Here is a 24,245-nt window from a genome sequence, read left to right as displayed (position 1 = left end):
GTATCAGAGGTTTTCTCACAGGCTGTGGCAGCATCCATCACTGAGTGAGAGGAAAAAAAAAACTAACTGAAGACAAGACTGACCTCTCCGCTGGCTAGTGACCCCCTAATAATAGGTATGGGAGTCAATTAGCGCCTCAAGGGCTATGACTTCTGTTTCCCTCGCATAAGTATTGCTCAGGTCTCCTGTAATAATTTTGTTGGCCTCACATTCACAGGAATAAGTGACAGTGTGAGATGCGGTAATTGCCTTGGTATGTATCAAATTCGAGAGCACAAACCCAGTTTACCGTGTGCTGTCCTTCAAGCATAGCTTTTAGGGCAGTCATCAGACCACTTTTTCTGAAGGCGGTCAGACTTAAGTGGGAGATGACACGTTTAGTAAATGTCTTACGGGAATCCCCTCCCCGTTGACTCGTTCAAGGTATTTATCCAGAAATAAACAGAATCGTTTGTTCTCTTTGCCCCCTTCCTGTTGTGTTTCCTGTGCTGATATTAGTGTGAGCTTGGAGTTTTCTACTAACCACGGGCGCTCCTGGTCCCTGATCCACACTGAGTGTTTGCCTGAGATCTGCGCGGGTCCCCACCTCCCACACAGCACCATATACTCCTCTGAGAACTACAGCGGGTGAGTAGACACACTCTGAGGTCTAGTGAAAAGATGGAATCCATCATGTGGAATTTAAAAGCAACAACAGTGAGTAATTCTGAGACTGAATTTGACAGTTGTTAAGTTAAGTAAACTGACTTCTCCTTAGGAGTGGTATTATAACAGTAAATATGCAAATATTTTAGCTAAATTCTATGCATGGCCACATTTTATGAGGTCAGTTATTCTTTTTGTGTAATACTTGTATTTTGAATTATATAACCCATGGCTATTGTTTTAAAAAAACAAAAAAAACAAAAAACAAAAATGCATTGCCAAAATGCACACTTCAAATAAGGGTAAAAGAAAGATAACTTTTGAAATTAGACCTGGTTCGGGTCTTACTCTGACACCTATGTGTAGTAGTGGTCAGTCGAAATTTCCACGTAATTTAAGGTACGTTACACAGCCTTTTGTCAACTAGTCTAAAACTCAAGATGAGTGTAAAGTGTTTGCCAGCTTACAGAATAAGAACTAGCCACATACTAAAATATTTACAAGACCAGCAAAATTAAGCTACTGACTCCGCCAGTGAATGCAAATGCATAGTTCATTTTGGTGTTTCTGCAAGCAGACAGAGGCACGCAAGACTAATTCGGAAGATGGGAACACAGCTTTGAAGCTGATTTCCTGCTAACGTTCTTGCAGGTGGAACCGGATCACGATTCCCCTCCCAAACGCAGCCCTGACCCGAGACACCAGGATCCGCTGGCGACAAACAGGCCCGATCCTCGGAAACATGTGGGCGATTGATAATAGTGAGTGTTCACGCCTGTCACGATCACGGGCCACTGATGGGGCCGCTTCCTGTGCTTTTGTCAGTCAGCACAGGCTTAATCACATGTCTACGTCGTGGTCTTGAGATTCATTAACCGCCCTTTCTTCCTCTTCTCTTTTGCATTCCGTCAGAAGCCCAGGGATGCACAATCAGAAACAAATAGGCTGTGCAGTCAGCAATATTAGATGCTGAGACGTCTCAACGTACATAATTTTAAAATGCTTAAATCCTTAAAATTCAAATTCGCAGTTGATGACAAGGGATAGCCTAATGTTTTTCTTGAATTTTTATGCAAAATTACCATAAGTACCATACTGCATGTATTAAAATAAGATCCATTCTTCTTAGTAACTTCCATAACATCTGGGCCGCTTATCTTCCAGTTGCAGACACTCCAGAGAGCGGGAAACATCGTCTATAAGACTAGTGAAACCTCTACCCTGTTTTAAGAAAATGGCATGAAAGAAATATGTGCCTATCCATAGAAACTGTTGGCTGATCATTTCTGCATAATTTAAAAAACCAGCAGCGCAGTGCTGCGATGTACACCTGCCTGTACAATAAGAGAAGGTGTCTTGAGCTTTAAGTTACCTGGCTTCTGTGTCGTCATTAAACACCAATAGTCTTTATTTGTTTGCTTTCTTTTAATTTCCAGATAGATTTGTAGGACCCATAAATTTGACTGGAAGTTTATACTACAAGGAAGTAGAAGGGTTCTGGGCAGGAGACGCACAGAAGGAAAGACAAAACGACAGTGCTTAAGCAATTTTAACCCACCCTCTCCCTTGTTCTGTCCTCTTTTAGAAAATCATAGTTTAATTCTGATTTTCCATGTATTAATCCTCTCTTTCTGTTTTTGAATAATTTAAATCCTGAGAAACTAATTGCATAAGGTTCTTAAATTTTGAAGATAACTTCAGGCAAGATAATTTACCCAAATGCCAATATGAAGACTATGTTCAATTAAAAAAAAAAAAAAAAAGAGGGGAGGGGGGAACCCATGCTACTAAACCTAGTGTATAAGCTAAACTAGCTAAGGTTTAATTTGTTAAGGTAAAGTTTCTCCACTGGTAGAATATTTGCATAGCATTTTAATTATCACGGCTGCTAATGGGCTCCAGGGTATGCGCCCACCGTGTAGTAGGATGTGAATGGATTTTTTTCCCTAGCTTCATTCTTTTCTGAGTTCAGTGATGAATCTTTATTACTTTTAATAATCACAAAAAGAAGTTTAAAAACTAGTAATGAAAATGAAGGGCAAGTATGAGGAAATTAAGAGCATAATGAAACATATATGTGCCTATGAAAAGGCTGTCCCAGTTCCCTAAGGAAAACGACTGCAGCATTGTTTGTGGTCGGGGAGCGGTCACCATGCACTGGTAATCACCTGTGTCCGTGCTTTGACTCTCCTGGGAAAAGACATGGAGAACACACAAGGTTAGTAGTGGTCACACAACTGGGGCAGTCTCTTCAGTTCTGTCACCGTCCTGCCTGAGGCTTTCCAAGACCAAGTATGTTCACAGGACAGAAAGAGGACCCACCTTTCTTCCAGAAAGAACACCCCTGCCATCTTCTTAGGTACTTCAGAAATAATCCTGACGTGTTAACGAACCGGAAACTCCTAGGGCAGGCTATGTCTGCTATTACGGTGATGAGAACAATGAACTCAGTAGGAGAGGATGATAAATCCTTGATTGTGATTTTATTGACTTGGAAAGCCTTGTGTTACTGGTGATCTGTGACTTTTTTCCAGGCAATGATGTGGTGTTGAGGTCCGCGCAGCTGCCAGAGTAGCCCAGGTCAGGGACTCCTGCAGGCTTACAAGCACATGTGCCTCTCCTGTTCCTCAGCACTTGGAGGGCAGTGGAGCCTGTTGGACAACAGGGCATGAGGGTAGTGATGGCTGTAGGGGTCACAGCCCCATGATACAAGGCATCGTGAAAAATATGAGTTACTCTTGGCATTAAGAAAAATCACTATCCCACATGTTGAAGAGAGACAGTGAGGCTTAGTCAGAGTCAATCATTTAGCCAAAGTTTCCCAGGCAAAATGAGAATATAAATCCAGGATAATCTGATGCCTCATGCCTGCACTCCTAACCAGGCAGTGTACTGTCTAATCTCTTCTAAGTAGGCAGTTTCCCTCACCCAGAGGTTTTACACTGCGACTCTTAAGATTTTTCTGCTCCTACTAATTGGGTACAAGGGTGATGTGGTCCTGAGAGCTCAGGCTACAGCTAAGTTTATTTTAAAATAAATTATTTGAACACTTTGATGTGATTACAGGATATAGGAGAAAGTGGTACTAGATAGGAAAATTTTCATACCCAAATCTGAGTGTGGTAGAGTCATAGCAGCCAGTGTGTCCTGTGTTTAATTACCTTTGCTCCCTGTTACACTATTGATTGTCCTCATGCTCATTATAAGATACATTTGTATCACATGTATGAGACTCTGCTTCAGATGCAGCCGTCTTAGGCCTTTTCAGCATTCTAAAGGTTAGGCTTTAGGGTACCGTCACATCGTCAGTCAAGTCAGTGGTTAGTGGGGAACTGTACGTTACAGAGAAGGCGATATGCGCAACAACAGATTCTTAATGTTGCTCCATGTTTCCCAGGGTGAAGGATTAATATTTAGAAATATACATAATGACCATCTACAGTATTGAAGATCTCCTCCCATGTAAGAATAGAGTTGTAACCTCTCTGCCTTGTGATGCATCACATAGATTTTTCAGTTTCTCCCTAAAGGATATATGCATTACAGAGCATCCAGGGGTGTGTCTGTAATTATTGGGGCAGAAGACATTGCAGCAAGGAATATAAATTACAAGGGCCTCTTCCTGAGTGCAAACATGAAAAACCTGAAGGAATGATTTATGGAAATTAAGACAGAGGCGACGTGTTTGTGACCAAGTGCTTTGTGCTTCATGGGTGTTGCTTCCTAGTGTGTGGGTAATGTTCTTGGGCTTTCTGCTTACGTTGCCATCTTTCAAGTGACGCCTTTCTCCCTGTAGTTTATATAGGTCCATCGTGCCTCAAATTCTGTTCTGGAAGAGGACAGTGCACTCGACATGGTTGCAAGTAAGCATTTGAAAGTTTTATATATATGGTCGTCCCTTTTTATATAGGCATTGCATATTGAGGCTGCAAGCCATTTAAGCATGTTTAATATTCTTCTCTAGAATTTGAGTTATTTTTAAAAGCCAAGTCAGGATACTCAAAATGGAATCATCATGTGTATGCAGGTGTGTGATGTGTGTGTATGTGTGTGACATATGTGTAAGGTGTATGTGCGTGTGCTGAGCATGGGAGTATATGCAGAGGCCAGAGGAGGACACAGAATATCCTGACTCTGTTACTCTCTGCTTTATTGCATGGAGAAAGGGTCTCTCACTGAACCCAGGACTAAGCTAGCAGCCAGCAAGCCGCAGGGATCCCTCTGCCTTCCGCATCACCGGGGTTGTGGTCATGCACGCAGCCACACCTAGCTCTCCCTGTGTCCACAAGATAAGATTTAAATGTAACACACATACAATTTGGGAGTAATATTAATTAACAAATGTATATTGGGCTAGTTTATAAAAACTGTAGTACTTCTCATGTAAATTTGTAGCAAATTCAAATTCCTCCTAGCTGGCTAGTTAGGTTTTCTGTGCATTTCATAGAACAATGGTGCAGACTATGAAGTCTGAAGTAACACACTCATAGCGTAATATCCAGTTACTATCAGCAAATTGTGTTATATTAATATCAAGAACAGATTGTCACGTTTATTATGTTATTTTTATATTAACATTTAAATCTGAATCTCTTGTGAGTTCCTGAAAGCACAGGCTACCTTTTCCATGTAGATAAGTTCTCAACACCTCCAAACAAAAAACCAATTAATTGGGTAACTAATTAATGAGTAGGCAGTTTACAAAAGAGCTTTGAACTTGCTTATATGGAATGGTGAGACAAACCTGGTAAACAGTGGGATTAGTGTGTCAGGTTAATTTTTAAAACTGTGTTTTATCAAATTTAATTAACAAAGAGATCACTCTGTATGATTAAATATTTTATGAGGCATGTGAAGAACTGAAAAGTTTCAGAATATGAATGTTCATGTGAATACCCTGAGGTGAGTGTGAGCTTTCAACCGTCTGGGCCTGTGTGTGTGTGTGTGTGTGTGTGTGTGTGTGTGTGTGTGTGTGTGTGTGTGTGTGTGTGTGCGCGTGTGTGTGCAGAAGTCAGAGAACATATTGGAATGTCATCCTTAGGAGCCATCCACTTTGATTTTGAAAACCAGATCCCCCTCTGTCTGTCCCTCTCTCTCTGTCTGTCTGTCTCTCTACCTTGCCCTCTGCTCCCTCTATCTCTCCCTCCATCTCTCCATCCCTCCCTCCTTCCGTCTCTCTGTGTCTCTGTCCCTGTCTTTGTCTCTCTTTCTCTTCTCTACTCCTCTTCCTTCTCCTCCTCCTTCTTCTTTCTCTTTCTGTCTCTCTCTTTCTGTCTCTCTCTCTCTGTCTCTCTATCTGTCTCTCTGTCTCTCTCTCTCTGTCTCTCTCCGTGTCTCTCTCTCTCTCTCTCTCTCTCTCTCTCTCTCTCTCTCTCTCTCTCTCTCTCTCTCTCTCTCTCTCTCTCTCGGGCTTGGGACTTCCCAACATGATGACCAGTAAGCTCCAAGGATCCTCGCGGCCATACCTCCTCAAGACTAGGAATTAAAGCAAGCACTGTGGTGCCATTTTTTATGTGGGCACTGGGAAGTAAGCTCGGGTTCTCAGGCTTGTGCAGATGCACGTTTCCAAGAGGGCCATCTCTCTTAACCTTTAAGTGAAACTCCTGCCCCCAAGAAGCTCATTAATGCTTTGAAACACTGCCTATGTTTCTCTCAAATTGTTGTCTCTATCTATTATCTATAACGAGGCCACCTACTTTTTTAAATGCATTTCAAATAAGAAAATTTTGACTTGTTATATGGCTTTAGAAAAAAATTTTAAATCAAAAGTTGTCAGGACTAAACATTGCCTTCTCTTTTTGAAATTTAACTGAATACTTTGACAATTGAAAAGTTTCTTTTCTTCATATTCTGGAAATGTTTTATATAATACTGATTGCCTTTGTTCTTTTGTAGGAAGGCTGACTTTTAACTATTGCCTCTTTTTCTGGGAATAGGCAGTTTATTGAGTTGGAACATAATTACACTTACTCTTTGTAAGAAAATTTTAAACTTGAAGTATTCCAGCAGCAGCAGTAGCATTATTGCTGTTGTTTCTATCATCTACCAAGACCTCACTCCTTCCTGCCCCATAGACTTTCTGGCTTGTGTGCATCTTGAGGATGAATTTCTAAACTGACAGTTCCCTTTCCTGGTGACCCTACCTTGTTTCGGGTCTAAACGAGAAGGGAATGTGGGACACTTCAGGAGCGTTCCCATGTATCTAAACAATGGGAGATTCTTCCTGGTACACAGAGTGAATTATACATTTGGAGAGATAGGTAGATGAACAAATAGTGGTCAGATTAGGAGCCAGATAGTTTGCCATCATCCCTAAAGTCACCAGTGTGATTGCTAGAAAGTGCAGGCTACAAAGAATATGTTGTTTTGTGTTTAAACACAAGTGGGGTCCTTACTCGGATTCTATCCCAATGACACAATCTTTATTAAAAGTAGACTTTCAGAACCACTTAAATGGGAATAGACACCAATGTGTTCTGTAGGTAAATAGGCACCTCTTACTCTCAATCTAGTGCTAAGGGGACAATATTTAAGATGCACAGAAGTGCGTTTACCCTGAGATGCACCCCGCTAGTCTTATTGGGGAACACACTGCAGTCGCTTGCCATGGCAAATCACACTTAAGCTCCCAGTGTGTCCAATTTAGCTGGTGTTTGCTTGCCTGTTTGGAAACTTCTTGGTGACTCAGGGGCCGACTGTATCCACAAAATAACAACGTGCAAAGAAGCTGAGGCTCATTAGCATGGTCAGCAGATCGTCATTCTCTTGCCTTCATTTTTCCCTGAAGCCGTCTACATTGCTCAGACAGCCTTTGAACTTCATACTGTATTAGTTCCTGGGATTTTAGGGCCCAATGTCCTTGTTAACATGATGAAAATTGTATACTTACAACACCAGAAGACATAATATACATCAAATTTGGCATCTTATTTCCACTTGATCTCACAGTCCAAAGACCCTGAAGGCCATTGTAAGCCTTGACCTCAGAAACACTGCTAGAGACCATTCCCTGAGAGGCACCACAGCATCCACTCAGTGGTACCCTGCCATGTGGAAGGCCTTTTCCAGACTCCAGGAAGCTTAAAGGCTTAAGCAAAAATGTTCATGCACCAAAGACACTGATTTCATTCTGTAATTCAAAGCTATACTATAAAAACTAAAATCAACTAAACCATATAAACTTTCTGATATTGAAGCATTAATTCCGATGAAGTTTACTCACTGCTAAAAGGTGGAGGAGGTTCAGCAGCCAGGTGTTAGGAAGCAAGTTGCTTTTCCTTGAACTGCTACTAAGTTAGGAGGCATCGAGAAGCAGCACAGTTCTACTAAGTAAGGACTTGTCTCCAGGTCAGAGTGTGCAGTTTCCCTCTATAGTGTCAGCCTAGGTGTGAGATGCTTTAAGAAACTCTTGTGTTCAAAGCCTCAAAATATGTTTAAAAAAATTCCTTTCATATTTTACATTCACATTTGTTCTTGAAGGAACCTTATTCTAGATCATTTATTAGAAATGTTTTATGAGGCAGAGGTAGGTTGATCTCTGCGAGTTCGAGGCTAGCCTGATCTTGCCAGGACTACACAGAAAAACCCCATCTCAAATAAAAGTGTTTTATGTTGCTTCATAAACTTTATGAGCATTATGAATCAAATGATATGTGCTTTCAAGGATTTCCAGTTGTCAGTGTATATAGATTTTGGCACATTTTAGATAAACACTAACATTGGTCAAAGCTAAATGGTGAATTATTTTAATCATAGCTTTTTACAGTAGAGACCTGTAGAGGCTGAGTTCTTCTAGAATATTTACAGTCAGTTGGCCCTTATCAAATTTTCAGATTCAGTACTCTCCAAAGACTAATGAGGTTCATTTACCTTGCCATCCCATCACTTGTATCCTCCCATTCCTGCCTCCTTCCCGCTTTCACCCTATTCCCCTCCCCTGGGTCTATGACCCAGGGGAACCTCCTCCCCCACTATATGGTCAGAGGCTATCAAGTCTCATCTTGGAAGCCTGCTTATTCTTTCTTTGAGTGTCATCAGGCCTCCCCACAAAGGGGAAGTGGTCAAATATGGGGCATCAGAGTTCATGTCAGAGTCAGTTCCCACTCTCCATATAACTGTGGAGAATGTCCTGTCCACTGAGTAGATCAAAGTAGGTGTTCGATGTTTACTACTTGTATTGTCCTTGGTTAATGCCCACATCTTAAGACTCACTTGCAGTACATTTCTTTCAGGTGTGACCCAGGGTTTTCTGGCCCAGCTTGTGAGATGGCATCCCAGACTTTCCCAATGTTTATTTCAGAAAGTTTTGGCAGTTCCAGGCTCTCCTCTTACCATAACTTTTACTCTATCCGTGGTGCTGAAGTCAGCTTTGGCTGTGGTGTCTTAGCCAGTGGTAAGGCCCTGGTTTTCAACAAAGATGGCCGGCGTCAGCTAATCACATCCTTTGTGGACAGCTCACAGTCCAGGTGAGTACAAGTAGGCTAAAACATAGAAGGCATACAATTGTGTTCTGATATATTTTCAATTTGTACTCTTTTTCTTTTACTGGATGGATATACAATTTAGTCTTTACATAGGCTGGAAGGATGTTTTGTTTGAATTTGCTCTATATTTTAATAAACTACAAGATTAACCAATGAATTTGAGTTACTAATAACTGATGGTTTTTTTTAAAATATGAGGTGTTCAAATCAAAATTGTGTTCTTAAGCCAAAGGCTGGTTAATTATTCATGTGGTTTATTTATTTGACAGCTTGCTGGAGCTGATTAGATTTACTCTACATTGCCCCTCCCCCCAGTGCCTGATAAATAATGCAGTAAAGGAATGATTGGCATTTTAAGTGTGTGTGTACAAGTACACAAATAGTTATGACTATAGTTATCTTTTGTAGATATATATATAATATATATATACACATCTTCTATACTTAATACATCTCATGATACAATTACTTACATATTATAAAACAATGACTGTAAAGCTACAGCTTTTGAGATGTTCGTTTAAGTGTGTTTGAGATTATCTGAAAGCAAAACTTAAGTTTATCAGTAAGGATGTAAATGTGCTTACTAACTGTGGACTCCTCATGTCTAGGTTCCTCCAGTTCACACTGAGGCTGGGGAGCAAGTCTGTGCTGAGCACATGCAGGGCCCCTGACCAGCCGGGTGAAGGAGTTTTGCTGCATTACTCATATGACAATGGGATAACTTGGAAACTCTTGGAACACTATTCCTATCTCAACTATCATGAGCCCAGGTATGTCAGAACACATTTACCACAATTGATGGATACTGTGCCATTTTCTCCTGGAGTGAATCAGGATCCAATTTTACAATTTTGTAGAGGGCCAAACTTATATAGGATTCTGTATATTCTTCTGTTGTAATGAACAATTGGTAAGCCATATTTTAATCTATGTGTCTCATTGACTTCAATGCTTCAAAGAAGTATGTTCTTATATTTTGAACTGTGCATCTAAGGAAACTACTGTGATATTTAGGAAAGAAATACAGCCAATACTGTTATTCTTAACTGTATAACATTTTGTTATAATTAATTACGTATAGATATTATAATAACTCATTCAGTATGATAACCAATGTGCTCTGAGTTTCCATCCAGTAAAATTAAGTAGTAAGTACAAGTAAATTTTTCTAGCATGTCTTGAGTCCCTGACAATGACATATGTGAAGATACAAGTAAAATCATTTCCTCCAGTCACTTCTGTTTCTCTCTGCTTGTGTATTTCATGGCTATACACGCAACTGTCTGAGTAAGAATTATCTAAAAGGGACCCACTCTTCAGTGTTGACAGAATGGTACCCACAAATGTTCCAAAGGCACCCTAGCCTGCTAGGACACACTCTGAGCTTCTCCACGGAAGTCCTTTAGAAAGAACAAAGGGAGAGAAGGAAGGGAAACTGCAAAGTTAAGGTATCAAGTTAAGCATCATTAGTGATGAGCACTGTGTCACACTCACAGTCGTGCACGAACTACTAGCACTGCTACCTCTCTTCAGGGAAGTATCCTTTTCTCCTGGAATCCAGGGGGCGGGGCCAGGCTTTGGTCCTCAAGGTTTGCCCTGACACCATGGGAATATACATGACTTAAAAGTAGGAGAGAGGAGGACTGTTAACGCATGCTGCCTATGTTACAGTTTCCCATTTCAATCATTTGCACATAAGATGAGAACTTTGTACATAAAATGAGGTAGCATGTAACAGAGATAACCACTCACTGTTGTGACCTAAATTTTATACACTATAACAAAATTTAAATGTCCTAGCTTTGTAGGATACGGTCATTGTACATGTAAAGATGTAAGGCTAAATTCTCTTTATCACCCAGAGATACACAAGTCCTATAGAAATGTTCCAGGGACTTACCGTAGTTAATATGAACCAATCAATTCAACAAAATACAACACGATGAAATCATAAAGAAAATATTATCATCTTGTGTGAACTTGGCCTAATGCCCAACTTTTTTCCTGACAAAGATGGGCAGATAAATATTCTAAGAGCATATATAGGGGGAGGAGTTCTCCCTCAATCACAGACATTGGGGAGGGGAGAAGGGGGAAGTGGGAGGGAGGGAAGAATGGGAGGAAACAGGGGAAGGGCTAACAATCGAGATGTAATATGAATAAATTAATTTTAAAAAAAGATGGGCAGATTAAAAAAATCAGTAATCAACCTGTATAATGAAATTTAATTAATGTTTGTTGATGTGAAAAATAATGACATATTTAATGTGTTTAACTGTGTGCACCATTTGACAGTAACATCCTTTTTCTAAACAGAATCAAGGTGGCTTTCTGGTATTAGGCATGTGTATAGTTTGAAAGATTAAGATCAGATGAGAGGGCTTTTTTTTTTTAAAAGAAGAATCTGGCAATGCCAGCAAACCCCTCATTTTCTGCATTTGCACATATGACTGTAAGACCCTTCCTTCCTCTCTCCCTCACAAATATTAATAAAAGCTGACATTGCAGAAGAAAATTTGATATATTCAGGTGCTAAATTATATTCTTCATGATAAATAATACAAACCATGGAAATTTTTCATATAATTAAATATATCTTGATGCCTTTAGCCATTTAGTCTGTTTTCTTCAGTATAAATTGCTTCCTGTAATTGCTTTGAATACCATATTTTCTTTTAATGCCATAGTTGTTCAGAAAGGAAGCCATATGTTGATCTTATAGCTAGCCATCACTACTGGTAAAGGACAGTTTCAGACAACTTGTCTGCCATTCATTCAAATAAAAGGACTAGCTGTCTGCTTAAGTATAAAATCTGAAACCTTTAATATGTCTAATCTGAATGAATATCTGGTGAACTAGTTGGTACTTTTGTTAGTATAAACTAACATAATTCTGTTAGTCCTTTTTTTTTTTTTTTTTTTTTTTTTACAACATGAGCATCTTTATTAGGGAGTCCCGTGGAATCAATAGAGTTTGCATTGCCAACTGGTCAGCAGGAAATCTGTGTAGAATATTTCATCCCAGCATTTGCTTTCTTGAACAGCTTCTTTCACAGGTCTGTTCTCCAGGAGGCAGACAAAGACAGGGTACAGCTTGAGGGTCTTTATGAGGGAATCCCATGGGATCCACATCCACTGAAGGAAATGGGAGAAGAATGGCAGGGCCGAGGGAGACAATAAGCTGTCTCAAACCATGCCCATCAGTCACTGGATACAAAATGCCCCCAGGAAGCAGGTGCGACCTTGGGGAGGTGGCTGTCCTCAGATGATGCTATTCTAGAAGAGTTGTGACAGCTGAGAGCTGCCCACTAGCATCAGCCCCAACAAATGAAATAAGTGCTTTATTGCTGAACAGGGACCAGGCAGATGATGGTAGAGCCCACTACAGTGTGATCATAGCTCTGGCTGTCCTAGCACTCACCGTGTAAACCAGGCTGGCCTCAGTCCTTCTGCTTCTGCCTTCTGAATGCTAGGATTGAAGGTGTGAGCCACCACACCCAACTAATGATAATACTTCTTCCCAGCGAAAAGTTAGTGGTCCTCAAACACTAGCCTTGAGAATCATTTTGTTTAATTTTTGGTTTTATGGTGACTCATTATTTTGTCCAGCCTTTCTGACTCAGCCCTCTTCACTAGCTAGGATGATAAGTGGGTGCCACTGAACACGGATCAACAATACTTTCATTTTATGGAATAGTTTAATAAAATATAAATTTTAAACATTGACAGGTTCATTTAAACATACATTTAAATGTTTAAGTTATACCTTCCAAATATTTGGACATAATAATATCTACATTTTTTATTATATTAGTTTATTTTATTTATTCTCTTTACATCTTGATTGAAGCTCCTCCTTCTCCTCCCAGATTTCAAGCTGCACTACAGAACAATAGTAATAAAAACTGCATGGAACTGGCAGAGAAACAGACTGGTTGATCAATAGAACCAAATCAAAGATGCAGAAATAAACCTGCACATCTACAGACACTTGACTTTTGACAAAAGACCTTAAATAAATGTCAGCTTTTTATCTAAAGTTTTTTCATTTAATCTAAGTAAGCTATAATTATTTAAAAATTAAATCTGGGTCAATTTTTATGCCCTGACTCTTGCATTTGATCCCTTTGTTTCAAGTTACCCAATTCTGTAATATATATGGTTATCAAACTTTTAAAAACTCCATGGGGGAGTGACTCAGTGATACAAGTTTGGATCTCCAAAACCCACATGAAAGTTGGTCGCACATGGCAGCTGATGGTAATCCCAGTGCTTGCAAGGCAAAGCTTGGACTACCTGGGTCAATCTGGCTAGCTAGACTCACAGAATACAATTCAAGGTTCTCCTAGAGGGTCAACAAATACAATGACAACCCATCAAGATGGACATGAACTTCAGGCTTCTGTACACATGTGTATTCATCTATACACACATATGTAGGCACACACACACACACACACACACACACACACACACACACACACACATACACACATATACACACACACACAGAGACCCCAAGGAGAAAAAAGAAAAAATGATATAACACCTACCCAGAAAGGAAAGACTGAAGCAGAAGGCTAACCTAAGTCTCTGTATTCTCACCAAGTGACTTTCTAATCAAAGGCTCCCTAGCTATTCCAGCCAGCCGCTCTGATATGTACAGAGCCAGGATGTCATTAACCCCACCCTACCCACCACTGGCAGATGTGTGGAATAGAAGACCAAGAATAAGAACCAAGGTTTTTAGATCAAATCCTGGCACAGCCACTTAGCTTCTGCTTCACCCGTAGGGATGCTTGGCCTCCCTCTGCCTCTGTGTCCACGTCTCTCTCAGCATTCGCTGCTGGCCCTTCTACGTCGAGTTTGTGTTTTCACCATGTGTCAGCTTCTGTAGTACGTTCTGACATAGACATGAAAGATAGATGAAAAGGTTTCAGGCCCCGGGCCATGGGGTTTTTTTATCCTAAACTCACGTGTGAAGATACTGAGACACTTAAAGTGTCTTTCCCTCTAGTTGCAAACTCATCAGTCATTAGGTGACAGCACAGGGACGCTGACCCAAGAGTATAACTGAGGGCCAAAAACTGTAACTTCTCTGTCATGAAAACGTTGATCTCTTTAACTACTGCTATATGCATATACATAAATTTTCTATTTTAGCTATTTTTAAATGCATATTTCTGTTCATCAGAGAGATTACTAACCATATTCGAAGTTACTAAAATAGAAAGAAATATAATTTTCTAATAATATGATGCTAATCAAATTAAATTATTAAGTAATTGACTGATACTTATAATTATTGACCAGTTGGAATATAGTTCAATTATTTTAATTATGCATATTATAAATATTCATGCACATACAATAAATATTTAGAAAAATGAAAGTGAAAACTATCGAGAATGAGTACTTTAATTATGTAATTATATTAACTATCATCTAAGTAATTCTATTAATAAGAAGTTTATCAGATTATGGAATTATTTTAAAACCACAAATGTATTTAGTTTTTTGTCTTTCTAATTTAATTAAATCTTTCTAATTTAAGTTTTATAAATTTTTAAAATTTGTATTTCTATGTTTCTACATTGATTTTCTAGTACCTTTTTTTTTTTTTTTTTTTTTTTTTGGTTTTTCGAGACAGGGTTTCTCTGTGTAGCCTTGGCCATCCTGGACTGACTTTGTAGACCAGGCTGGCCTCGAACTCACAGCGATCCGCCTGCCTCTGCCTCCCGAGTGCTGGGATTAAAGGCGTGCGCCACCACGCCCGGCTCTAGTACTTTTTAAAATGTGTTTTCTTTTGGTTTAGGAAGTTCTAACCAGTTGTGACTGTTTATATAACCAGTGGTGGCACTCGCGTTCTTCTACTGATAAAGTCCTATGCAAGCTGTTACGAGAAAATAACTTTCACTCTATAAATCACATTTCCAAGCTATAGCTTTAACATTTTTCTATATAAAAAAATTAGGAAAAGCAGTCTAGTTTCTCAATGAGGTCATCCTTGGACGTTGAAATTTTAAACACTTTAAGCTATTCATATAGTCACTTAGCCTAAAAGTGAGTGAAGTTTTTCTTACTCCTCCGACCCTCCAGCGTGCGTTTATTGCAAGCCCCTGTCCAGGACTTTAACCGCACCAATGGAGACAGATTCCCATTTGCTGCTTGTTTCACTTCTCACCTTATGCGCGGATGTGAGCAGCGTGGTACTGTGATTTATGGAGCTTTCAACCTGGTATCATTGCAGAGGCAATTAAAGTGTGGGTCCTGCTGTTGTGTACAATAATTGCCCCTTGAAATTGGATATTATTCTTCATTTTCCTCACCATTTGTCAGACACAGGTTGGAACACAGCTAGTGACCTATGCCCACTATGGTAGACTCAGGGGACCAAGAGAATGCCATGCTACCATCCGCACCACAGCTGTAACCCGTGACAAGCTACTCAGACCACTCCTTTGACAACTGTCCTGTTTTCTTAAATTAGCTTCTTTGAGAGCCCATGAATGAAAATACAGTCACATATTTTGATATGTTCAGAAGACATTGTTGGAGACATAGAGTAAATCAGACATCTCAGAAGAGTGTATATAATAGGATAATTTTCATACCATACTTCAGGGGTAACTGTCCTACGTTTTTAGGATATCCAATATTGGAGATTAGAGTTGTAAATGATTGAATTTATTTAACTACTTGCTTGGCTTGGAAGTGAGGCTTGTACTTTAAATACTTGCCATTTAAGACAGCAAGGTATCTGAATTTTAACTTTCCCCCCTTTAGGATCATCTCTGTAGAACTCCCAGATGATGCAAGGCAGTTTGGGATCCAGTTCAGGTGGTGGCAGCCATACCATTCTTCCCAAGGAGAAGATGTGTGGGCCATCGATGAGATCGTCATGACCTCTGTCCTGTTCAACAGCATCAGTCTTGACTTTACCAATCTTGTGGAAGTCACTCAGTCCCTGGGATTCTACCTTGGCAATGTGCAGCCGTACTGTGGCCATGACTGGACACTTTGGTAAGGATCGCCGTTAGGGTTTGCATTGGTGCACAGCACAGGGGTGGACAGCACGGAGGTGGACAGCACGGGGGTGGACTTGTGGTCCACTCTGCACTTACTCTGTTGTTGAAAAACACAGACCGAACATGGTGACATTTAAAAGTTGGTACTAAATGTTTATGTTTCAGAATGAGGGGAAAGAAAAAAAACCAAAATATTCACAGATTTGAATAAACATAAAAGATAGTAATTAATTTAAAATTTTTGTCTTCAAAAATTATATGTAGAGACTCTCTTCAAATAATACTAATACTTAAAGTGATCTCTATATTATTCTCTCATGGAGGACTGGGACGGTCATACTGCAGTGTGGCTGCAGCATTAGTGGCTGGTTTATTAAAATCTCACACAAGGAGTTCTATTTTCAATCTGGCATATGCAAAGTTCTAGGAGTTTGTCATCCTTGATTTATTAACTTAGATTTATTAACTTTTAATCCATTTTCTCAAGCAATTTTGGCTCATGTAGTTAGCAGTACCAGTGGAATCTCAGGACTGAGGGTAAGCTACTTAAGATAGCCATTGTTTTTAGACGCTCCCTCCACTGGTCACTTAAACACTTAATTATATAACAAGCAATAAGTAAATGATTTTAAGTATAATTAGTACTTCATTAATGGCACTAAGGATGTTGCACAGTGACAGGGGTACGATGGTGGCTACTTGGCGCAGGAATTCCCTGGCCCTCAGGAGAATGCCTTAGAGCAGCAGCACAGGACTGAAATCCTGGCACTTGACAGGTTGGAGTGTGAGCATCAAGTTCAAGGTCATCCTGGGCCATAAGGGGTGGCAGGTGGGGTCCCAGGCCAGCCTGGGCTTTTTACAGAAGATGGGATCGGGGAGGTTAAGAGTTAAAGATATATCTTCGGGAACTTGAGAATTCGGGCATGACAGATCTCATGACAGGAAAGTACAAAATAAGCAAATCACAGCCATGTGGAAATTCCCAGGAAGAGAAACCCAGCTATGAGAAAGTCTGTAGTAAAGGAGCCCATGACCAGAATGGTTGTAGCATGCTCACGGGTCAGAAAGGAGGGAAGGCCGTGGTGCAGAGTGACTGTGATGTACTCACACGTCAGAAGGGAGGGCAATGGGACAGCGTGACTGTGATGTACTCACAGGTCAGAGAGGAGGGCAGTGGTGCAGAGTGACTGTGATGTACACACACGTCAGAAGGGAGGGCAGTGGCACAGAGTGACTGTGATGTACTCACACGTCAGAAGGGAGGGCAGTGGCACAGAGTGACTGTGATGTACTCACACATCAGAAGGGAGGGCAGTGGGACAGAGTGACTGTGATGTACTCACACATCAGAAGGGAGGGCAGTGGCACAGAGTGACTGTGATGTACTCACACATCAGAAGGGAGGGCAGTGGCACAGAGTGACTGTGATGTACTCACACGTCAGAAGGGAGGGCAGTGGCACAGAGTGACTGTGATGTACTCACAGGTCAGAAGGGAGGGCAGTGGTGGCAGAATGCAGGTGTTGATGAAATGAGCATGCCAAGAATGGAAGTCAAGATACAATCAAAGCCATTGAAGTGATTTCTAGGCCCAAGAGACTCTGAGATCAAAACTTAGGTCTGAATGATCCTACAGCCTTCACCACTGTGTCCCCGGTCTCTCCAGGTTCCTTTTTAACTCTATACATGACTGAGGAATAATTTCCTAAGCACTTTCACTTTCTATTGAGTCATGATCAGGCCTATTTCATTTCCTCCAGATGAGTCACGTTGAAAGCTAACCGCTGCTGTCCCCCCCTGAGAGTGTATCATAATGACCCATCAGTGACCTTATCATAATTAGAGGTAAATTTTACACACCATTGCACAGCAAATTACCTCTGATGAGAACTGTGCATGTACAGTCACATCTCACACACAGCAGGCTAAAATTCTAGCATTGAAATGACAGTTAATGGAAGTACAGCTGGTCACTTTTGCTACAAATGACTAGAGACAATTTTACTACCTGATGGCCTCAGATGTCATTTTTTTAGTGGTCTCAGTCCCAAGCCTATAGCTCAAAAGTTCAAATAAAATAAAAGAAGAAAAGCAAATAAGAAGATAAGAAGATACAGGCTAGAGTGAAATGTATTAGAATTCTATGCTTCTGAAGTTTCAGTGGCCTGAATTAAGTTCTTTAGAATGGTCATGTACCATAAACCACATTTCACAAAACTAAGTAGTAAGGTTTTTTCAGCACTTTACTATAACAAAGAGTCATATCATGGATGCAAGTCCTGTATCACGGCGATTTTCATAAATAGTTAACATCTGCTCCACCAAACTCCGAAGTTGCTGAGCATTTTAACTTAACTTCAACTTGAGTTGAATGTAAGATAACAGTGCTTTAATTTTTTTGTGCTATGATCAACCCCTGTGAACAATGTCCTTTCATACGAGTCTGATTAATATTCTTTACCCACCACTGCTTTAATTTGTGGAGATTCGTTTACTTTATGAATTTACAATCGCGGTAACTCTAGAAAACCATAAGAAAATATAAATGGTTGTGCAGTCCCTGCGGGCACCTTGGGCAGCCCTGTAGGAGTTTTATTAACAGCCGCATGAGAGCAGTCAGATTTGACTCTCTGATCTTCTCTCGAACAAGCAGGAGTTGGCTTGGTCATGAAACATCAGAGGAGAAATCCTGGCAGTGATAACAGGACTAGAGAAACACAGTCACCATTTTTAAAAGGCCGTGAAAAATGCTTACTGCTCATTAAATTGAAGCAACATGGAAGGCCCCAAACTGTTCCCATTTTCTTAGTCAGTGAGTTAGAATAAAACTCTTTTTAATGACACTGTTTCTCCCTGCTGCTGTTGAGGAATACGTTGTCTAAAATTGGATGCAAGCTTGTTAGGCAGTGTTTTTTTCAGAAACACTTGTCACAATATGGAAATTCAAGACATAATATTGGCAAACTATGTATGATTCTCCCCTCGCAGTCCTCAACAAGAGCAGTCACTCTTTTCACACAGCACCTTTTGACCATATTATCTTATTAAGTAAAAAAAAAAAAATCTTTCAATGTATTTGGAAGCATGGCCTCTACCCTGCGATGGATGACCTTATTTCTCTCCAGGGAAGTGTAGACGTGGTCTTTCTTGAAAGGCTGGTGTGAAATTAATGATCGTTGGCTCTTCCCAGCTGTGTGTTCATTTGGTTCCCATTTTAGACTCGTGACTTCCCATGAGCCTGGGTTGTGTTACCAAGCGTTCTCCAGGGAAAACTTGGGCAATTGCTTTTTCATTAGCACACTAGAGTTAATATGCTGTAAGTCACTTAGAGTATGCCATTCGAAAGCACTTTTTTTTTTTCAGTAGAAAAAGAAATTGCTTCTGTTTTTTTTTTTTTTTTTTTTTTGCCAGTCCTTTCCTCCTATTCATTAAATCACAACGTGTATCTGCTCGTGGTTTTCTTAAATAATTTTGAAACTTCTTACGCATATCTTTTAAAAAATGTTTTAGTTGAAAAAAGAATCGCATCGCTTTCGCCCTTCCTCTCTTCCTTCCAGCCCCTCCAGCTACCCTCCCTCAAACTGTTCCCACGACCCTCTTGAAGTTGAAGGCCTCTTTTTCTTTATTATCATTACATGCACACATGTGTATGTATATGTGCAAATATATAAATATAAAGTGCTTAGGCATATATATGGCTTCAAGGCTGGCCACTCTGCGCTGGGCGACCAATACAGGAGCCCCCCCCCCCCAAGAAGCTGCTTCTTGTTCCAGGAGTCATTGGTTGCCTACAGACTTTGTTTAGGGGGAGACTCCATGAAAACTCCCTTCTTTCACATAAGCATTTCCATTATCAGAGCCACTTTTCTGATGCTGTGTATGTAGACAGTCCTAGGAGAGGCTGTTTCACAGCAGGCTTCCTGGTGATCTAGCGCTTAAGATCGTTGTGTCCCCTCCTCCGTGGCGGTCTCTTGAGTTACAAATGCAGAAGCTGCCGTGTGGATGTATGTGCTGGAGCTGGGCTCGACACAGACTGGTGATCTCGGCATCATGGATAGTTGTGGCGTTGTGGCTTTCTGTGATTTTTTTTTTCTACAGAGGCTTCTTTGATGAGAGTGTTTGTTAGACTCATCTGTGGTTTAAAAAAAAAAAGGAAAAGATTTAGAATTAAGAGTATAGTAAGGAGGGCCTGGCGTGGTGGCACACGCCTTTAATCCCAGCACTTGGGAGGCAGAGACAGATGGATCTCTGTGAGTTCGAGGCCAGCCTGGTCTACAAAATGAGTCCAGGACAGCCAAGGCTACACAGAGAAACCCTGTCTGGAAAAAACAAAACAACAAAAAATAATAAGGAATCTCGCTGGTCCAGCAATGTGGCAGTAGTAGATTATTTTCTAAGGACCATGACCTCACTAGGCCCCAAAAGTTGGGCGGGTTTCTAGTACTGGGCATGATTTTCCTCCTGTTGCCTATGCATTAAATCCAGCTAGGCGGCTGTTGGTGGCCACTGACGTGTGAGTGCCACCTACTGCGCCTTTATGTATATCCTGTCGTGCTGTCATTTTCGTATTTCATAGCTTCACAGCTAGGTAGAACTATTTAATTGCTTCTGTCCTTTTGCAGCTTGCAAAGCATTTTCTAGAACCATGGAAGGTAGACCGCAAGAAAGATCAGGTCATGTCCAGCTCCAATCATGTCGAGTCCTGTGCCTTAAGTGTGTGGTGTCTTCAACAATAGGGACACACCCTTAGCCCCCTGAGAAGCAACCAAGGCCTACATATATGATCTGTATTGTTTGAGGAGTCTGGTGAGCCCCCCTGAGCGGCCATTTGCAGGGAGGCAGTTGCAGGATGCAGTAGTTTATGTTAGACTGTGGTTGTAATGGGGAACACTACACACAGGCACACACTCACATATACACACTCACCCACACACACTCACATACACACACTCACACATATTCACACATACTCATATACACATACTCATGCACATTCATACACACACACACACACACACATACACACTCACATACACACGCACATATACTGTATAATTTTAGATAAATACAAAAATAATACGATTCCTTGAGGCCTTATCAAATGGCCTTGATGCCATTTGTCCCTTGTCCCTGTTCCTTCTATTCTGACCTCCTCCCTCCCTTCCTGTTATTCCATTTCTCCTTTCACATGACCCTCACCCTGCTATCCACCTCCTAAGACACGCCCACCTGTGGTCCCTTCATACTTGATTGTTTTCTGTGCTTATATTCCATGTTGTAGGTTTACATCTGGGCCTTGGTGACCAGGAGACACAGATGCAGCATTTGTCTTCCTGGGTCTGGGTCACCTCACTTGATATACACCTCTTAGGGTCACAATACACTTAGCTGGGCTTTATCAAAGATTGACTTGATTAACACAATTAGTGATACTATCAAAGGATATTAGGACCCCTTTGTCCTATCTAAAGAGCTGGCCCTGGCCGGATGCCTCAGGTACAAAGGCATTGCTCCCATATAGCTTTGGGTTTAGCCCCTGTGCAGCTGTGACAGAGTTGCTGCTGTAGCATATTGTCTTTAACAGCCGTGCCATAATAGAAGTGGAGCTTTGAGGTTACACGAGAGTTCAGATTCTGATACCATTGCTTGAAAGCTTAGATGCTCAAAGCCGCAAGAGCTTAACCAATGAGGGATTTCGAGCCGTCTGTTTTGGGTAAGCATTGATGTAAGAAGGGTGCACTGGAGCAACTCATGAACATTAGGAATAACTGAGATTTATCATGGAATAATGTAAAAACAGACATTCCCGGCTTATGTCTCCCATCTCAGCTTGTCTTTGCCTTTCAGCACATTTGTAACCTCATGACCTCTCTAACCCCCTTTCTGGCCCCAGCCATTGTCCTGTTACCTGACCTCATTGCAGAAAGGACCCTGAATGAGGAGTTAGGAGTCAAACATAGAGTGAGATCACCTGTGTGCACACATAGAGGCGTGTGCACATTCTGCTGAACTTTCTGGGAAAAGAAAGTGTTAAAATCTCATTTTTATGCCACCAAACATGATCCCCAATTCAAAACAGTAACACCAGAAATTCAGAAGATCCATTTAGTTCTTCTGAACCTCAGCTCTTAGCTATAAAGTGGAAGTGATGACGGCTACCTGCACAGTGGTGGGGAAGATCAGGAGGGACCACAGATGGAAAGTTCCTGCAAAGTGTGCTCTCATCTCTGTCTGTCTGTACTGCTGTGCTCGTGTCCATAGGGTGAGAAGCATTCTTGAATTTCAAAGATTAATAGACATAATTTTGCTTAGATAATGTGACCAATCATGTCTTTAAAAAGATCAATGTAATTTATTAAGTACAATTTTGCTTATATAAACTAGATTTGGTCCAAAATACGAGACGTATATAACAAAAAAGCTAGTGGCCATACTTACTGTTCTTAATATTTTCATATGAATTATGTCTATCACTGGGGGCTTATTCCTAACAATGCCAAGTATGTAATCATAGACAAGATTTGAGGCAAGAGTGCTAAGTGGTAATCCCAGACTGATGTCATTGTAACTATAACTGCTTACCACTCTCACCTCAAATCTTGTCTATGATTACACATTTGGCACACACACACACAGAGAGAGAGAGAGAGAAGGAGAGAGAGAGAGAGAGAGAGAGAGAGAGAGAGAGAGAGAATAGTAAAAGTAAAAATAAATAATGAAAGAAAGGAGGCTGAGAATATATAACTCAATGGTAGAGCATTTGCCTGGCATGGGCAAGACCCTGAGTTTAACTACAATGAATGTTTTATAGCATCTGTGATACATAATAAATAAATAACTGTTCCTTTGCCGTGACTATTAGCAGAGAGAAAGCCAGTAACTTATTGTTATATAATAACCATATAATAATATATTAAAATTGAATGATAGTTGAAATATTCAGATATAAGTAGTCTCTGATATATATAGTCTCTATATAGATTATATATATATATGTATATATACATATACATAAAAACGTATGGGAGACTATCATACTCTTAAGGCATTTCGAGGTGAAAAGAACTTTCTAGGAACAGCAATAACTTGTAGCACTGGATAACCAGCAAGATCTCCCAGCTGATCCAGGGAGGCGCCATCAGAGCTGTTTATGCAGACTCCTCATGGATCTGGAGGAAAACTCAGACAGACAGACAGACAGACAGACAGACAGACCAAACATTGGACACATGCCTTAGAAGCATTGGATCATACCTTTTAAAGTAACATTTACATCTCATTTTGTTACATTTTATTATTTTTTAAATGTGTTTAGTGAAAGTTGAGTCTTTACCACAGATAAATTGTCATTCCTTTATTTCATTATATTGTTGTAAATAAAACTTGTCAAAGAGATGTCTTACTACCAATGTGGGATTTGGTTGTTGGTAACATAGACAGAGGGCAGGTCTCATTAGTACTCAGCTGAAACTTTAAACATCCCTAATTCCTTAGATTATAAGAAAAAAATATTACTGAGAGTCCCTATCAAATAAAAATAATAGCCACGTGAATTTCTCTAGGATTTTTCTTTCATTAAACTTCAACCTATAACTTATATACAAATTTCATTATTCAGTGTTTTTTAAGCAAGTTTAGATTCTTTCTACAAAGTCTGCTAAAAAGAGCTTCGAATCAGCTAAAACTACTGATGAAGGAAAGCAGTCAGGATGAAGCAGCTCCCAGGAGCCACACAGGCCACTGCCTCATGGTAAACGGTTAGTTAGGAATCTTGACTGACAGATGAGGTAAATACACTGAAAGCCACTTCCTATTATTCTCAACAGCAGTGAAGAATATTCTCAGTACCTAAGTCTTTCAGGGCCTCTAAAAGTTGCTAATATAATTGAGTATGATCCCAATAGATTTATGGCTGATTTGCTAAACTGCAGCCTGTTTGTTGGGATTCTTTACTATAAAGATTTCATTACATAAAGTTTTTCATTTATTGACAGACTAATTTTCTGCATTGAACTATTTATTGATGGCATCACAGCACTGTTAACACAGGAGGTGTAGCAGTCGGTATGAGCGACGAAGATCCATAG

At 40.4% G+C, this 24,245-nt stretch overlaps 1 protein-coding gene across 2 annotated transcripts in view; it reads left to right on the top strand.

Moving 5' to 3' along the window:
* RELN (reelin) overlaps positions 1-24,245 on the top strand; it is a 443,910-nt gene that overhangs the window by 287,803 nt on the left and 131,862 nt on the right. For both annotated transcript variants that reach the window (XM_084787306.1, XM_084787305.1), the window contains exons 15-20: positions 499-627; positions 1,297-1,406; positions 4,442-4,508; positions 8,877-9,110; positions 9,740-9,901; positions 15,918-16,154. In XM_084787306.1, coding sequence (XP_084643432.1) covers positions 499-627; positions 1,297-1,406; positions 4,442-4,508; positions 8,877-9,110; positions 9,740-9,901; positions 15,918-16,154 — 939 coding nt within the window. The remainder of the gene's footprint in view (positions 1-498; positions 628-1,296; positions 1,407-4,441; positions 4,509-8,876; positions 9,111-9,739; positions 9,902-15,917; positions 16,155-24,245) is intronic.

The sequence above is a fragment of the Acomys minous genome (assembly GCF_964271855.1).
Source record: "Acomys minous genome assembly, chromosome: 6".
Taxonomy (NCBI): Eukaryota; Metazoa; Chordata; class Mammalia; order Rodentia; family Muridae; genus Acomys; species Acomys minous.
Note: the sequence above shows the minus strand (reverse complement) of the source record. Positions and strands in the feature narration are given on the sequence as shown.